The sequence below is a fragment of the Myxine glutinosa genome, chromosome 4 (genome assembly GCF_964187855.1).
Source record: "Myxine glutinosa chromosome 4, kmMyxGlut1.1, whole genome shotgun sequence".
NCBI classification, from domain to species: Eukaryota; Metazoa; Chordata; class Myxini; order Myxiniformes; family Myxinidae; genus Myxine; species Myxine glutinosa.
In genome coordinates this window covers 94,482,814-94,497,428 of record NC_136264.1, presented here as the reverse complement: position 1 = coordinate 94,497,428, position 14,615 = coordinate 94,482,814, and the positions used below count along the sequence as shown (strand labels likewise).

The 14,615-nt window shown below is 54.4% G+C and overlaps 2 protein-coding genes across 2 annotated transcripts in view; one reads left to right on the top strand and one right to left on the bottom strand.

The window, feature by feature from the left end:
• Window positions 1-1,964, bottom strand: part of NAA80 (N-alpha-acetyltransferase 80, NatH catalytic subunit) — a 31,231-nt gene extending 29,267 nt beyond the window's left edge. Inside the window, exon 1 of the mRNA XM_068112985.2 lies at window positions 1,813-1,964. The gene's annotated coding sequence lies outside the window, so the exon portion shown is untranslated. The remainder of the gene's footprint in view (window positions 1-1,812) is intronic.
• A 680-nt stretch (window positions 1,965-2,644) lies between these two features.
• Window positions 2,645-14,615, top strand: part of LOC137426216 (uncharacterized) — a 43,021-nt gene continuing 31,050 nt past the window's right edge. Inside the window, exon 1 of the mRNA XM_068114896.2 lies at window positions 2,645-2,796. Within this exon, the coding sequence (XP_067970997.2) occupies window positions 2,695-2,796 (102 nt within the window). The 5' untranslated portion in view covers window positions 2,645-2,694. The remainder of the gene's footprint in view (window positions 2,797-14,615) is intronic.

Here is a 14,615-nt window from a genome sequence, read left to right as displayed (position 1 = left end):
TGCTACAGTGACCTCTTGTGAATAAAGACTCTTTTGTTTAACCGCGCTGTCCGCTTCCTCCTTGGTAGCAAGTAAGCGCGCGTAGCACCGCGCTTTAGTTTTATATTTTACAATAATTTGTCTATATATTTTGTAATTTTTAGGTCATCTCAATTTAGATTCTCGAAGAGATTACATTATAAAATGGATCGGATGTCCGTCCGTCCATTAACCTTTTGCTATTTGTGCTACTCCTCTCTTATCAAACGATATATTGCTCTGAAACTTGACACATCGTTACAGGACAGTTTCCCTCTACCAGTCCCTTATTTACCAACCGATTTCTCTGAAACCTGATGTAGTCCTCTATTGTCCGCAGGATCGTTTGGTCTTGGAGTCTTCGATTTCGGATCATTGAGGCTCCCAGGGGTGCAGGGGGATGGGTGGGGGGTGGGGGGTGGGGGGAGGATCACAATGGGGTAAAAGACAACGCCCCCATCCCTCCATTAGGCCAGATAAAAAAAATGAGTTGGTGATCGTCCTTTTTTCTCAAAAGTTTGGGTAGGGAGGGAGGTTTTTATTTTTATTTTTTATTTTTTTTTCCTACTTTCCATTGAGTTTTGTTGACATGGAAAAATATGAAATAAAGACTCCTTTCTCCTCAAAATGATTTAATTTCTTCATTCATCTCACAGATTTACAGACATTGCCCAAATCTCTATGAAACACAGTGTTTGTGTGATTTTGGATGATGTTGAATGTCCTAGCTGAGCTTGGTAGTGAAAGGGCAAGACACCTGTTCATGTATATACACCATGACATCGGAAAAACAGATAAACACCATGCCCTTGGCACCTTGAAACTATTGAGCATGTTGAACAAGATTTCTGCCACGCTTTGGTACTGGCTTTGCAGTACAAATGTTACATTGAGGGTATTGCCCTGCCTTTTCAACCAAATTCTCCTCAGTACCACAGTGGATGCAGAGCATTTCATAGCCAGCAGAGTCGTATGCTAGTTCTATAGCCATAGGGGAAGCACAGTTCAGATTGGCACGAACATAAAGATCAGCGAGTCTGGTATCCTGTTCAGGATCGTCATCACCATTGTTGTTCATCTCCGTGAACACACTTCCACAGCTGTAGAGAATGGTGTCCATAGCAGCACGAATCGATAGATTTCAGCGGGAAAAATCTCACACAATAGCCGCCATGAATGGCTAACATAAAATGGGTGTAGTTGCCCGAGGCACTTGCGACGCTCTGCGCAGCACGCACTGCGCATGCGGTGCAGAACGGCGCCAAATTTGACTGTGAAAAGATCGTTTTTGAATGATTTTTTTCAAAATAAAAAATAAAAAAAGTTTCGGGTCGGGTGTGTTTCGTAGGGTCGGGCGGGGACGATCACCAACTCATTTTTTTTTTCTGGATACCACCAAACAAAAATATATAGTGCGAGTACTGTACATACAGTAGATAGTTGGACATCTATCAAACGTCATACAACCTGAAAAAGTCATGCATTCCATTCTCGGGTCCCATATTCCGAATCATGTCTATAAATCTATCTAGTAAGAGTCAAACTCATAAGGATAGTGTGAAATATTAATTAAAACGGCGAGGCCTGTCAGACTCGGTCAGTGTCACTGTCAACCTCATGTCCACTCGAACACAAAATGACTTCCTACGTTCTCGGCGTCGATTAAAACTTCAAAACCTTATACCGAATTATTTCGCGTAAATCTTGTGAACTCGGTTTCGGAAATCACAAAAAAAGTTAATTTTTTTTTTTAAAGCATAGTGCCTGTTTCTTTCACATGTCCTTAGTGCTTACCACGGCAGGATATGACGTATCATCCAGGAAACACTCGGCAGGTCAAGGTGTGGATTAATTTTATTCAGCTCGATCTTCCAGAAATATACGTTAGACCGAGCTCTGAGCATCAAAAATGCTCTTTTGTAGAGTATTTAACACAGTAAACGTATGAGGGAGACCAGCTCCGCAAATAAATCCACCAAGTTACACCGCCCGGTACGGGCTGAGAAATAGGATGGAGGAATGGGTTTGCAATAATCAAGTAAAGGAATCCAGAGTTATACAATAGTAACGTTTAATTTACTAATTTATCCACAAAATGTAATTCCAACAACTTCCTTCAATTTAAATTATTCGTTCGTTTGCAACACAAGGGTTCCATCATTGGCTGAGGGTGCATCAGCTTGCTGCACAAATATTGGTGGTGCCTTCATATTGAATATGGATTTTCTCAATCTCAACTACAACCAGTTTTTTTTTTTAGCGAATATCTCTTGGCCTCAGTTGTAAATTTAAAAGGTTGCTTTTTTATTTGTGGTATTAAATTGTTGACACCATTCTTACAGAAGGTCGTCAAAACCTCTGCCTTATCTGCGTACGTAATAAGTATATGGATTCTTATGGACTTGAACAAATCAAATATTGCCTGCGTATTGCAAAACGTTCCTGTCGGATTAACTTTTATTTCTCATTCTGTTGCTCCTGTTTTTATTTTAATATTTTCAATCAAGTGACACAAGTCGACTTTTGAGTAAAAATAAGGACGGCAGCGGTGACAACAACAACAAACAACAACAAACAACAACAACTCCATGTGAACATAAAAAGGCTTCACCTGTGCATAGATGTTAGCAATAGGCGTGGTGCAATAAGTTGAAGCAGCATTTAGAATTATCCAGAATGGGTACTGTTGACCGGGTATCCCACCAGCACGTTGGGTCTGCTCTTCTGAGTGACGTGGAAAATGATTATTTGTTTTACTTCTTCAACGAGGGGTCACTGGTGAGTATCTTTGTTAACGTTGTTTGTGATTAATTACACAGGTATTTGAAAATTACACAGGTTTGAAAAGAAATAAATTCCTGAGGTCAAGGTCTTTTTAGTTCTTTTATAAGTTTTGCATGCTGAATTCAAAAATGTAACTCATTTTGCTCAATCAGGTCAGGTTTTTGTGCTATCTCAATTGTAAAAATAAAAAAAACAAATAAAAAATAGATAATTCAAAAATCGTTATGAAATTAGCAAGTGTGGCGGACACGATGGCTCGCTGGCGCGATGACATCATTCCGCGCACCAGGAGGGTGTCGGCCATGCCCGAGGGGTAGGCGTGGCCTCGGGATATACACGGGGCTCGAGCACGGCAGTGCCATAGTTTGATCCTTGGAATAAAGATGCTTTTGATTACATACGTTGTTGCTTCCTTTATTGGCAAGACAAGTCGTGCGCATAGCACCGCACTACATTGGTGACCTCCGACTAGTTCAGCCTACGCTGAACCTACAGAACGCGCCATGACGAGTAGCAACGCGGTAGCGGTGAAACTCCCTGAGTTTTGGGAAGCTCAGGCGGAGATATGGTTCATGCAGGCCGAAGCCCAGTTTCAGCTTCGTGGCATAACGGTGGACGAGACACGCTATTTCCACGTCATCACCGCCCTCGGGCCCGGCACAGCCGCCCGAGTCATGTCCATCCTGCGGAACCCACCGGCCGACCACAGGTACGAGGCACTCGAGCGTCGCCTCATCGCCACGTTCGGCCTCACAGAGGACGAACGGGCCGACCGTCTCCTGGACCTTCCCGACCTCGGCGACACGCGACCATCGGTCCGAATGGACCACATGCTGTCGCTACTGGGGGACAAAGCACTGGATTTTTTATTCCGGGCGCTTTTTACGCCAGCTACCGGCCCAGGTACGCCTCGCGTTGGCCGGTTCCAAGACAAAGGAAACCCGCGCGGTGGCCGTCGAGGCCGACAATTTTTCGCGGCGTGTGACACGCGGGCGAGCTTCGGTGCGGCCGTCGTGGATCCCGGGGCTGACGCTGATGCTGATGCACCACTCCTCGGGGTTCCCGAGGCTGATGCACACCACGTGGCCGCCGCCACGCCCCGCCCACCACCACCGCGAAAACCGCGGCCTCTGCCTTCGCCGCAAACCTGGTGCCATTTCCACGCCAGGTTTGGCCACAAGGCGAGGAGTTGTCGCCCGCCGTGCTCGTTCGGCAAGTCGGGAAACTGCCAAGCCGGCGCTCGGTAGCGGCCCTGAGCGTCGGCCATTCCGGCAGCCTTCTTTTTATAACGGACACCTTGTCCGGGCGCTGCTTCCTATGCGACACAGGTGCACAGGTGAGCGTTATCCCTGCCTCTACGTCCGACAAGCGAACCGCGGGCCGGGGCCCCACGTTGCTTGCAGCCAACAACGGAACACCCATACGCACGCTCGGGAAGCGCTGCCTCCCTGTGGTTCGGAGGGCAATGCTTCAAGTGGTCGTTCGTAACCGCCGGAGTGCCCATGGCATTGCACGGTGCGGACTTCCTCTGTGCAAACGGGTTGTTGGTAGACGTGAAGAACAGACGCCTCATCCAGACCGAAACGTTCAGCTCGCTTGCTTGCGCGCTGAGCGGCTCGTTGAGCGGCTCACCGAGCGGCTTGCTGAGCGGTTCGGTCCCGGCGAGGTTGGTTTGTACGCTTCCGACAGCGGACGAGTTCACCCGCCTCCTCGCCAGTTTCCCGGCCCTCACGTGGCCCACCTTCTCGGCGGTGGCCGTAAAGCATGGTGTGGAACATCGCATACCCATCGTCGGGTCACCGGTCTATGCACAAGCCCGCCGCCTTGAACCGACGAAGCTCGCGGTGGCGAGAGCGGAGTTCGCTACGCTGGAGCGGCTGGGCATCGTGCGGAGCTCCAAGAGTGCTTGGGCGTTGCCGCTACACATCGTGCCGAAGCCTGGCGGGGGATGGCGGCCGTGCGTGGACTACCGCCGCCTCAACGATGCCACCACCCCCGACCGTTACCCGGTCCCCCACATACAAGACTTTTCCACCCGGTTGGCGAACATGTCCTGCTTCTCTTGGGTGGACCTCATACGCGGCTACCACCAGGTCCCCGTCAGGCCGGAGGACATCCCGAAGACGGCCGTCATTACGCCATTCGGCCTCTTTGAGTTCCTTCGGATGCCCTTCGGTTTGAAGAATGCGGCTCAGGCGTTCCAACGTCTGATGGACAGTGTCTTGCGCGACCTGGATTTCGTCTATGTCTACCTGGACAACATCCTCGTCGCAAGCGCGTCCCGTGAAGAGCACCTCCGCCATCTCCGCACGCTCTTCGAACGCCTGGGCCAGCATGGCCTCATCGTGAACCCCGCCAAGTGCCGGTTCGGCGTCGCCGAGATCGACTTTTTGGGGCACCGTGTCACCAGGCACGGGGCCATCCCCTTGTGAGCAAAGGTGGAGGTGGTCAAGGGGTTTCCGCGCCCCTGCACAATCAGGGGGCTCCAGGAGTTCCTGGGCATGGTGAACTGTTACCACCGTTTCCTGCCCCGCATCGCCCAGCTCCTGCGCCCCCTGCACGAGGCCCTCCGGGGGAAGCCGGGCAAAGGTGACGTCGTTTGGACCGAGCAGATGGGCACGAAGCTCGCCCTGGTTAACGCCACCATGCTCGCGCGCCCGATGCACCGATCGCCCTCACCACCGATGCGTCAGACTACGCAGTGGGCGCGGTGCACGAGCAATGGGTGCGTGGAGCTTGGCAGCCGCTGGCGTTTTTCAGCCGGCAGCTTCGCCCGCACGAACGCCGGTACAGTACCTTTGACCGCGAGTTGCTTGGGCTTCACCTGGCGGTCAGGCACTTTCGCCATCTGCACGAGGGCCGTTCGTTCACGGCCTTCGTCGACCACAAGCCCCTGGTCTTCGCGATGGCCAAGGTCGCCGAGCTGTGGTCGGCCCGGCAGCAGCGTCGCCTCTCGGCCGTGTCAGAGTACACGACGGACATCCGGCACGTCGCGGGGAAGGACAACCCGGTGGCAGATTGCCTTTCCCGGTCCGTCACCCACGCGGTCCACCTCGGCATCGACTATGCCCGGATGGCAGCGGATCAGACCACCGACCCCGACGTCCAGGCCTTGCGGACCGCCGTCACGGGCCTCCACATCACCAAGATGCCGTTCGACAGTGTGGGCACGGCCCTCTTGTGCGACGTCTCCCTCGGGCGGCCTCGCCCCATCGTGCCCGCGGGCTGGCAGCGCTGGGTTTTTGACGCCATCCACGGCCTGTCCCACCCGGGCACGAAGGCCTCCCAGAGGCTGGTCGCCGACAAGTTCGTCTGGCATGGCCTCTGGAAGGTCGTCCGCGATTGGACCAGGACATGCCTCGCGTGCCAGCGCGCGAAGGTGCACCGCCACACCCAGGCCCCGTTGGCCCCGTTGACGGTGCCCGAACGTCGGTTCGACCACGTTCACGTGGACTTGGTGGGACCTCTGCCACCCTCGCGGGGTTTCACCCACGTCCTCACCATGGTGGACCGCACCACCCGGTGGCTGGAGACCGGGGCGAAGCACTTCACCCTGAACATCAGCGGTACTCCTGACCGCGTGTCCGTGGACCGCCTCAAACCGGCCCACCTCGACATGGACCACCACCCGCCAGTGGCTCAGCCCCCCGGCGGGCGGACCCCCGGCACCGCCCAACCCCGCCGGCACGCCGCCCCCTGGTCCCGCACCCATCCTAGGGGCAGCCGGTGGCATCCCGGCATCCCAGACACCGCCAGCCGCCAGAGGGCGCTTCGGCCGGGTCATCCGTTTGCCCCGCAAACTGACCCTTCAGGTGCGCGGGAATTCTGGAGGGGCGCGTGTGGTGGACACGATGGCTCGCTGGCGCGATGACATCATTCCGCGCACCAGGAGGGTGTCGGCCATGCCCGAGGGGTAGGCGTGGCTTCGGGATATACACGGGGCTCACAGCCCCGAGCACGGCAGTGCTATAGTTTGATCCTTGGAATAAAGACGCTTTTGAATTCATACGTTGTTGCTTCCTTTATTGGCAAGACAAGTCGTGCGCATAGCGCCGCACTGCGCAAGTTTATTTTTTTTAAATAGACAAATTTACAATGTTCAAAGTATTTTATTTTATTTTATGGTACACGAGTACAGTTAATGTGGAAGAAAGGGCTTTCTCAGACTGTTTGTGTTCTACAGCTGGAACGTCTCGAGGCTCCAGCATTAGTCCGCGAGCATGTTCACATCCCAGAGGCCCTGGTACCTCTCTTCCATCACTCGAATATCCTGGTGGAAGCGCTCTCCTTGCTCCTCGCTGACATCACTGCGGTTGTCTGGAAAGCAGTCTAAATGCGAGCTGAGAAAATGCTTCTTTATGGACATGCGTGCACCAAGACTCTTGGCAAGAGCCTGGAAACTCTGCAGGAGCGCCTCGACAACACGTTCGTACTCTGGACCTCGGTAGTTGCCCAGAAAATGGACTTGAATGCGAGGCAGACATTGATGTCATTGTCCTCCAGACTTTCGTCGAATTGCGCATCTTTCATTAGCTCCCTGATCTGGGGGCCGTCAAAAATACCTGCTTTGTTTGCCCTCACTGATGCGTGGAAATGTCTGATTCAGGAAAGCGAAAGATCAGCCTTTGTTGAGTGCTCTGAAAAAATTCTTCATTATTCCGAGCTTGATGTGCACAGCGGAAGTAGAATCTTCTGCGGATTCACGAGAGGGTGTGACAGAACGTTGTGCGAACCTCATTCCAGGCCAGGTCTTGTTGGCCAGTCGCGTTGTACGTAGTGTTGCTCGTCTGCTCGGCTGTCCCACAGATAGAGAAAACAGGGGTATTTGGTGTAGCCACCTTGTAGACCCAGCACTATGGCTATAACCTATAAAAAAGTTTATTAAATACGACTGGTGTCAATACTGAGTATGGTATCACATCACTACCAGAAATACAAATATTTAAAATTGTTTAAAATACTGTATAAAATATTTCACTTTTTCTTAGATTTTACTTTTAAAAAGTACCTAGGTTGACACCAACATACCTTTAGGTGTCCGCATATCATCCAATTGTGATGTTTTGTACTTAAAAGCAGTAAGCAAAAGCTCCATGTTATTATAACTTTTAGTCATCTGCACCGAGTGACCCACTGGAACAGACGTGACCTTGTTACCATTGTAGAGTACTACTTTCAACCTTCGGCTCGAGTCTACGAAGAGCCGCCATTCTGTAGGGTCAGGGCCAGTGCTACCATTAGGTCAACTAGGCTGCCGCCTCGGGTGCAGACATCAGAGGGGTGCATTACTGAACCTGAAGGTCAGTTTTATACAAATTATTGTTTTAAGAAAAAACATCATAAAAGGAAAATATAATAGTTCATTGTTCATAATAGTGTAAGTGATTAATTTTGAGCATGTACGCTTCGTGGCATACATCACATCCTGTTTGAAACTGATGTAGCCTGCTCCCATGCACCTTCTCCCATACGTCACATCCGGCATCTTCAAAACGCTGCCACCACTTCGTCGTTGGGCACATGGATTGATCATCGTCAGGAAAGCGGGAGATTTAATTGTTTGCTGATGTGAGATTCGAACGGATCAACTTGGCCACTGCCACTAAAATGGCCACTGCCATATTCATGGATATTGCGCCTTTAATATTGGTGCTGTTGGCATCTTACGGTACTTATTCTTGCAATTTAAAATAAATTCAGCAGTTTCAAGTTTTCTGCTTTTTATTTTTTTAATAATCGAAGTTGGCAAAACAAAATGGGGGGGGGGGGTTGGGGAGGGGACGCAAGTAGCTGGCCTTGCTTAGGGCGCAAAATAGTCTGGCGCCGGCCCTGTGTAGGGTCATACGCTAAACCCATAGCTGCAATGAGGCCGTTGACGTTGTTGCAGTAAACCAGCGAAGAATCTTCGTCCAATGTAAAATATTCTCGAAACTCTTCTTCGCGGCTGCAATACCAGAAGAATGTTTCTGGAGTTGACAAACGATTTTCGCGAAGACGTGACCCCAGCAACTGAGCAGCTTCTTTGGCCAAGCACAAATCTGTCAGAGTTCAACTCAGCTTGGCTCAAGAGTTTGGGTTGACTTGTCTCGGCAGTAGTGTAGAGGTTACCGGAAGCATACACGATTACCTTGCACCGGCCGATGATGCAACCGGCGAGCGGTTACTTGTCCGGACTCGCCCGGACGTGTCCAGACTTGCCTTTCCCGGGCGAACACTTGACTTGCATACCACGCCCCGTTGAGAGGCGTGGCTTACCTATTTGCATACCACGCCCCGCGTAAGAGGCGCAGCTTTTGTGTGTTGAACTTGACTTGTAATTTGCCGCCCGTCCGATCGGCTGATTCAGTGCTTTTGAGTTGAGCTAGAAATAAATAGCTCGGTGAAACTTCGTTCCTGGTGTCGTCCATTTTGTCCGGCTTTATCGTGAGAGCATAGCTCCACAATTGGTGACGCCTTTTCAAGAACACGGCGATGGAGTCATCTGTAGCTTTGAAGCTCACTGGCTTTTTGGAATCGCACGCAGCCGTCTGGTTCGCCCAAGCGGATTCTCAATTCGCCCTGCGGAACATTACAGAGGACACGACGCGCTACCACCATGTGGTCTCCGCGCTCAACGCCTCCACTGCCGCCCGGGTCCTGAGCTTCCTACAGAACCCGCCGAACGCCGACAAATACGGCGCACTCAAAGGCCTACTCCTCGGTGCGTTTGGACTCACGGAGACCGAACGCGCGCAACAACTGCTCGACCTCCCGGAGCTGGGTGAGGCCCGTCCATCCGAACACATGGACCGCATGCTTGCTCTACTCGGCGACCACAGCCCAGATTTTCTCTTCCGCGAGCTGTTCCTCTGGCAGCTACCCAGGCAGGTATGATTAGCTTTGGCTAATTCGCCCATCACGGACCCTCGCGCCCTGGCCAAGGAGGCTGATAAATTTTTCTCGGCCAGGCGACACGGCGGAGCGGCCGCCTGGAACCCTGGGCCGACCGAGGCAACGCCTGCGCCACGACCGGCGCCACCACCGGCCGAGTTAGCGCCACTGGTGACCGCCGGACGCGACCGCCGGAGCCTCCACCAGAGCAGACCATGTGCTACTACCACGCCAGGTTCGGGCAGAAGGCCAGAACGTGCCGCCCACCGTGCACTTTCGGCAGGTCGGGAAAAGACCAGGCCGGCGCTCGCTGCCTGCCATGAGCATCGGCCATTCAGGCAGCCTTCTGTTTATTACGGACACAGCGTCCGGGCGGTGTTTTTTGTGCGACACCGGCGCTCAGCTGAGCGTGATACCCGCCTCGGTGCAGGACAAACAGGCCGCGCTTTGCAGCCCCGCCTTGGTCGCCGCAAACGGCTCCTCCATCCGCACCTTCGGTTCGCGCAGCGTCGCATTCTGCTTTGGGAGCCAGCGCTTCAGGTGGGGCTTCATCACGGCGAACGTACCCATGGCCTTGCTGGGTGCAGATTTTCTTTGCACGCATGGGCTTTTGGTTGACGTCAAATGGCATTCGCTCATCAACGCGGAGCCCTTCAGCTCGCTCGCTTGCTCATTGAGCGGCTCCGCACCAACCAAGCTAGCCTGTGCTCTCCCGGCCGCGGACGATTTCACCTGCCTACTCGCCGAGTTTCCCGCCCTCATGCAGCCGAAGTTTTCGGCCGTCGCCATCAAACATGGCGTCGAACACCACATCCCGACCACAGGTCCACCGGTCTACGCCAGGGCTCGTCGCCTCGACCCGGCCAAACTCGCCGTGGCGAAGGCGGAATTCGACGCGCTGGAGCAATTGGGCATTGTGCGGCGCTCGAATAGCGCATGGGCCTCGCCCCTGCACATCGTGCCCAAACCGGGTGGCGGATGGCGACCATGTGGCAATTACTGCCGCCTCAACGACGCCACCACCCCCGACCGGTACTCGATACCATATATACAGGACTTTTCCGCCCGTTTGGCAGGGTGGGTGATCTTTTCCAAGGTCGACCTCATTCGGGGCTACCACCAGGTACCCGTCCGGCCGGCCGACGTGCCGGACGTCGGTAATTACACCTTTTGGCTTCTTCGAGTTCCTTCGCATGCCGTTCGGCCTTAAGAACGCGGCCCAGGCCTTCCAACGGCTGATGCACAGCGTGCTGCGCAACCTCACCTTCCTTTTCGCCTACTTGGACGACATTCTCGTCGCCAGCACTTCCCGGGCGGAGCACCTCATCCACCTGCGCACACTTTTTGAGCGCCTTGGCCAGCACGGCCTCATCAACTCGGCGAAATGCCAGTTTGGCGTAACGGCCGTCGACTTCCTGGGGCACCGCATCACGAAGCGCGGGGCCATTCGGCTGCCGACCAAGGTGGAGGCAGTCACAAGTTTCCCGCGCCCCCACTCCATCAAGGCCCTACAGGAATTTTTGAGAATGGTAAATTTCTACCACCGGTTCGTGCCTTGCGCCGCTCACCTCATGCGCCCCCTGTACGAAGCCCTCCGGGGCAAGCCGGCCAAGCACGACGTCGCCTGGACCAAAGAGATGGACGACGCGTTCATGGGCGCTAAGCTGGCCCTCGCCAACGCGACCATGCTGGCGCACCCGGCACTCGACGCACCCATCGCCCTCACCACGGACGCTTCCGACTACGCGGTGGGCGCCGTGCATGAACAGTGGGTGAACGGGGCTTGGCAACCGCTGGCCTTCTTCAGCCGACAGCTTCGCCCTAACGAGCGCAAGTATAGTGCTTTCGACCGTGAGCTCCTCGGCCTTTACCTGGCCGTTCGCCACTGCCGCCATCTTTTGGCGGGCCGCCCGTTCACGGCGTTTGTGGACCACAAACGCCTGGTCTTCACCATGGCCAACGTTACGGAGCCGTGGTCGGCCCGCCAGCAGCGCCACCTCTCCGCCGTGTCCGAATTTACGACGGACATCCGGCATGTCGCGGGCAAGGACAACGCTGTGGCCGATTGCCTCTCCCGGTCCAGCACGAACGCCGTCCACCTGCTTGTGGACTTCGCCCGCATGGCGGCCGACCAGACCGCCGACCCCACGGTGCCAGGCCTGCGGTTGGCCGACGTCCCCTTCGAGGACACAGGCACAGTTCTCCTGTGCGACATTTCCCTGGGCCAACCTCGCCCCATCGTGCCCACCGGATGGCAGCGGCACCTTTTTGACGCCATCCACGGCCTTTCCCACCCGGGCCGGAAAGCATCGCAGAAGCTCGTGGCAGCGAAATTCGTCTGGCACGGGCTCCGTAAAGACGTCCACGACTGGGCCAATGCCTGTGTCGCCTGCCAGCGCGTGAAGGTCCACCGGCACACCCAGGCCCCGTTGGCACCATTCGACGTGCCCGCGCGGCGCTTCGACCATGGCAATGTGGACCTGGTGGGACCCCTTCCCCCTCGTGGGGCTTCACCCACCTCCTCACGATGGTGGACAGGACCACCAGGTGGCCGGAGGCCGTCCCGCTGGCATCAACAACATCCGCCGACGTGGTGCAGGCCTTCATTGGCACCTGGATTGCCCGTTTCGGCGCCCCCTCAGACATCTCCGACAGAGGCCCGCAATTCACCTCCGAGCTTTGGGGCGCGGTCGCCCAGGCCTTAGGGGTCAGGCTTCACCGCACCACGGCCTACCACCCCCAAGCCAACGGCTTGTGCGAGCGGTTCCACCGCTCGAAGGCCGCTCAGGGCCAACCTCCAGGACGACGGTTGGGCCGACAGGCTCCCGTGGGTCCTATTGGGCCTCCGAACGGCCCCTAAAGAGGACCTCCAGGCTTCCACCGCCAAGCTGGTCTATGGCCAGCCACTGCGCGTGCCGGGCGAGTTCATCCCTGACGCCACCGGCCCCTGGTCCATGGCTCGCCAATGCTCGGTCCTCCAAGAGGCCACCAGGAGATTCGCCCCCGTGCCCACGTCCCATCACGGCTGCCCCCACCCAACGTCCCCCCAGCACTTCGCACTGCGGAGTACGTTTTTATCCAACGACGCACACTGGGGACCACTCCGGCCGCCGTACGATGGACCTTTCCGGGTCCTGAAGAGGGACGGACGACAAGTCGTTCATCGTGGACATCGGCGGCAAACCAGACCACATCTCCGTGGACCGCCTCAAACCGGCCCATTTGCACCTCGACCAACCTCCACGGTTGGCCCTTCTTCCACGGCGGGGCTGTCCCCCATCAACCAAGCCCCCCGCCCGACCATCCGCTGCCACGCCACCTACCACCCCCACACGAATCACCAGGGGTCGTTTCGGCCGGGTCATCAAGACCCCCCTCAAACTGACTCTCGCGGTGCAAGTTAATTCTGGGGGGGGTGCATGTAGCGGTTACCGGAAGCATACACAATCACCTTGCACCGGCCGATGGCGCAACCGGCGAGCGGTTACTTGTCCGGACTCGCCCGGACATGTCCAGACTTGCCTTTCCCGGGCGAACACTTGACTTGCATACCACGCCCCGTTGAGAGGCGTGGCTTACCTATTTGCATACTACGCCCCACCTGAGGCGTAGCTTTTGTGTGTTGAACTTGACTTATAAATTGCCGCCCGTCCGATCGGCTGATTCAGTGCTTTTGAGTTGAGCTAGAAATAAATAGCTCAATGAAACTTCGTTCCTGGTGTCGCCCATTTTGTCCGGCTTTATCATGAGAGCATAGCTCCACAGTAGGTTGTTTATGTATCAGATATGTCGCCGTCATCAATTTCTTAATCTGAGTCGGACGACGAATCAAAGTTGTCGGGCGGTGTTGGAATTGGAATTTCTGGTCCATTAGGCACTGGCTTTATGGCAGATGGCATCTGGATACTTTACGTGTTGCTTATTTTTTTCGATTTATGCCTAAAAGGAAACAGACAAAGATAAGTTAAAGACATATCTCATATATTGTCAGGCATATTTTTGTAAGTATAAAATGAAAACTATACTAAATTCATACTAACTTGCCTTGTAGGTTTGTCAGACAGTCAGTAGTATGATCTCTTCCTTCCCTCCACACCATTGCATTGGGACACCAAAAGGTAGACACTCCAGCTTCTTGTTGCTCCGGCGCCGCAGACTTTCAACGCATGTTTTTCAGCATATGTGAGGGGCAAAGGCTTTGTCCTGGTCACCAAGTTCAAGTCCAAAGTAGGCGTGATAGCTTTTCCTCAAAATGTGTGATGTTTGACTGCCAGTCTGAAATAGTGACTTTACCACAGATATAGCAGAACCTGTTTGGGTCATTCTTGCACATTCTATGCATGCTGAAAAACAGTAATGACAATCGTAATTAGAAATACGTAGTCTTTATTATATAAAGCTTGGCTAACACTTGGCTAAAATGCAAGTGTTTAATAAAAAAGAACTTGCAAATTTCATAAGGATTATTTTCGAAATTTTTTTTTTTTTTTTTTTTTTTTTTTAATTGAGATAGCATAAAAACCTGACCTAATTGAGCAAATTGAGTTACATTTTTTAATATAAACCCTCCCCCCCCCCCTCACCCTCGCATCCCTCACCCCCCCTCCCCCCTCGCCCCTCCCCCCTCCATCCTCGCCCTCCCCCTGCCCCTCCCCCTCCACCCTCCACCCTCCACCCTCCACCCTCCACCCTCCCACCCCCCTCCCCCTCCACCCACCCTCCACCCCCCTCCCCCTCCACATCCTCCACCCCCTCACCCTCCACCCTCCCACCCCTCACCCTCCTCCCTCACCCTCCTCCCTCCCCCTCCCCCTCACCCCTCACCCTCCTCCCTCCCCCTCCCCCCTCACCCCTCACCCTCCCCCCTCACCCTTCCATCCCTCACCCTCACATCCCTCACCCTCACATCCCTCACCCTCACATCCCTCACCCTCACATCCCTC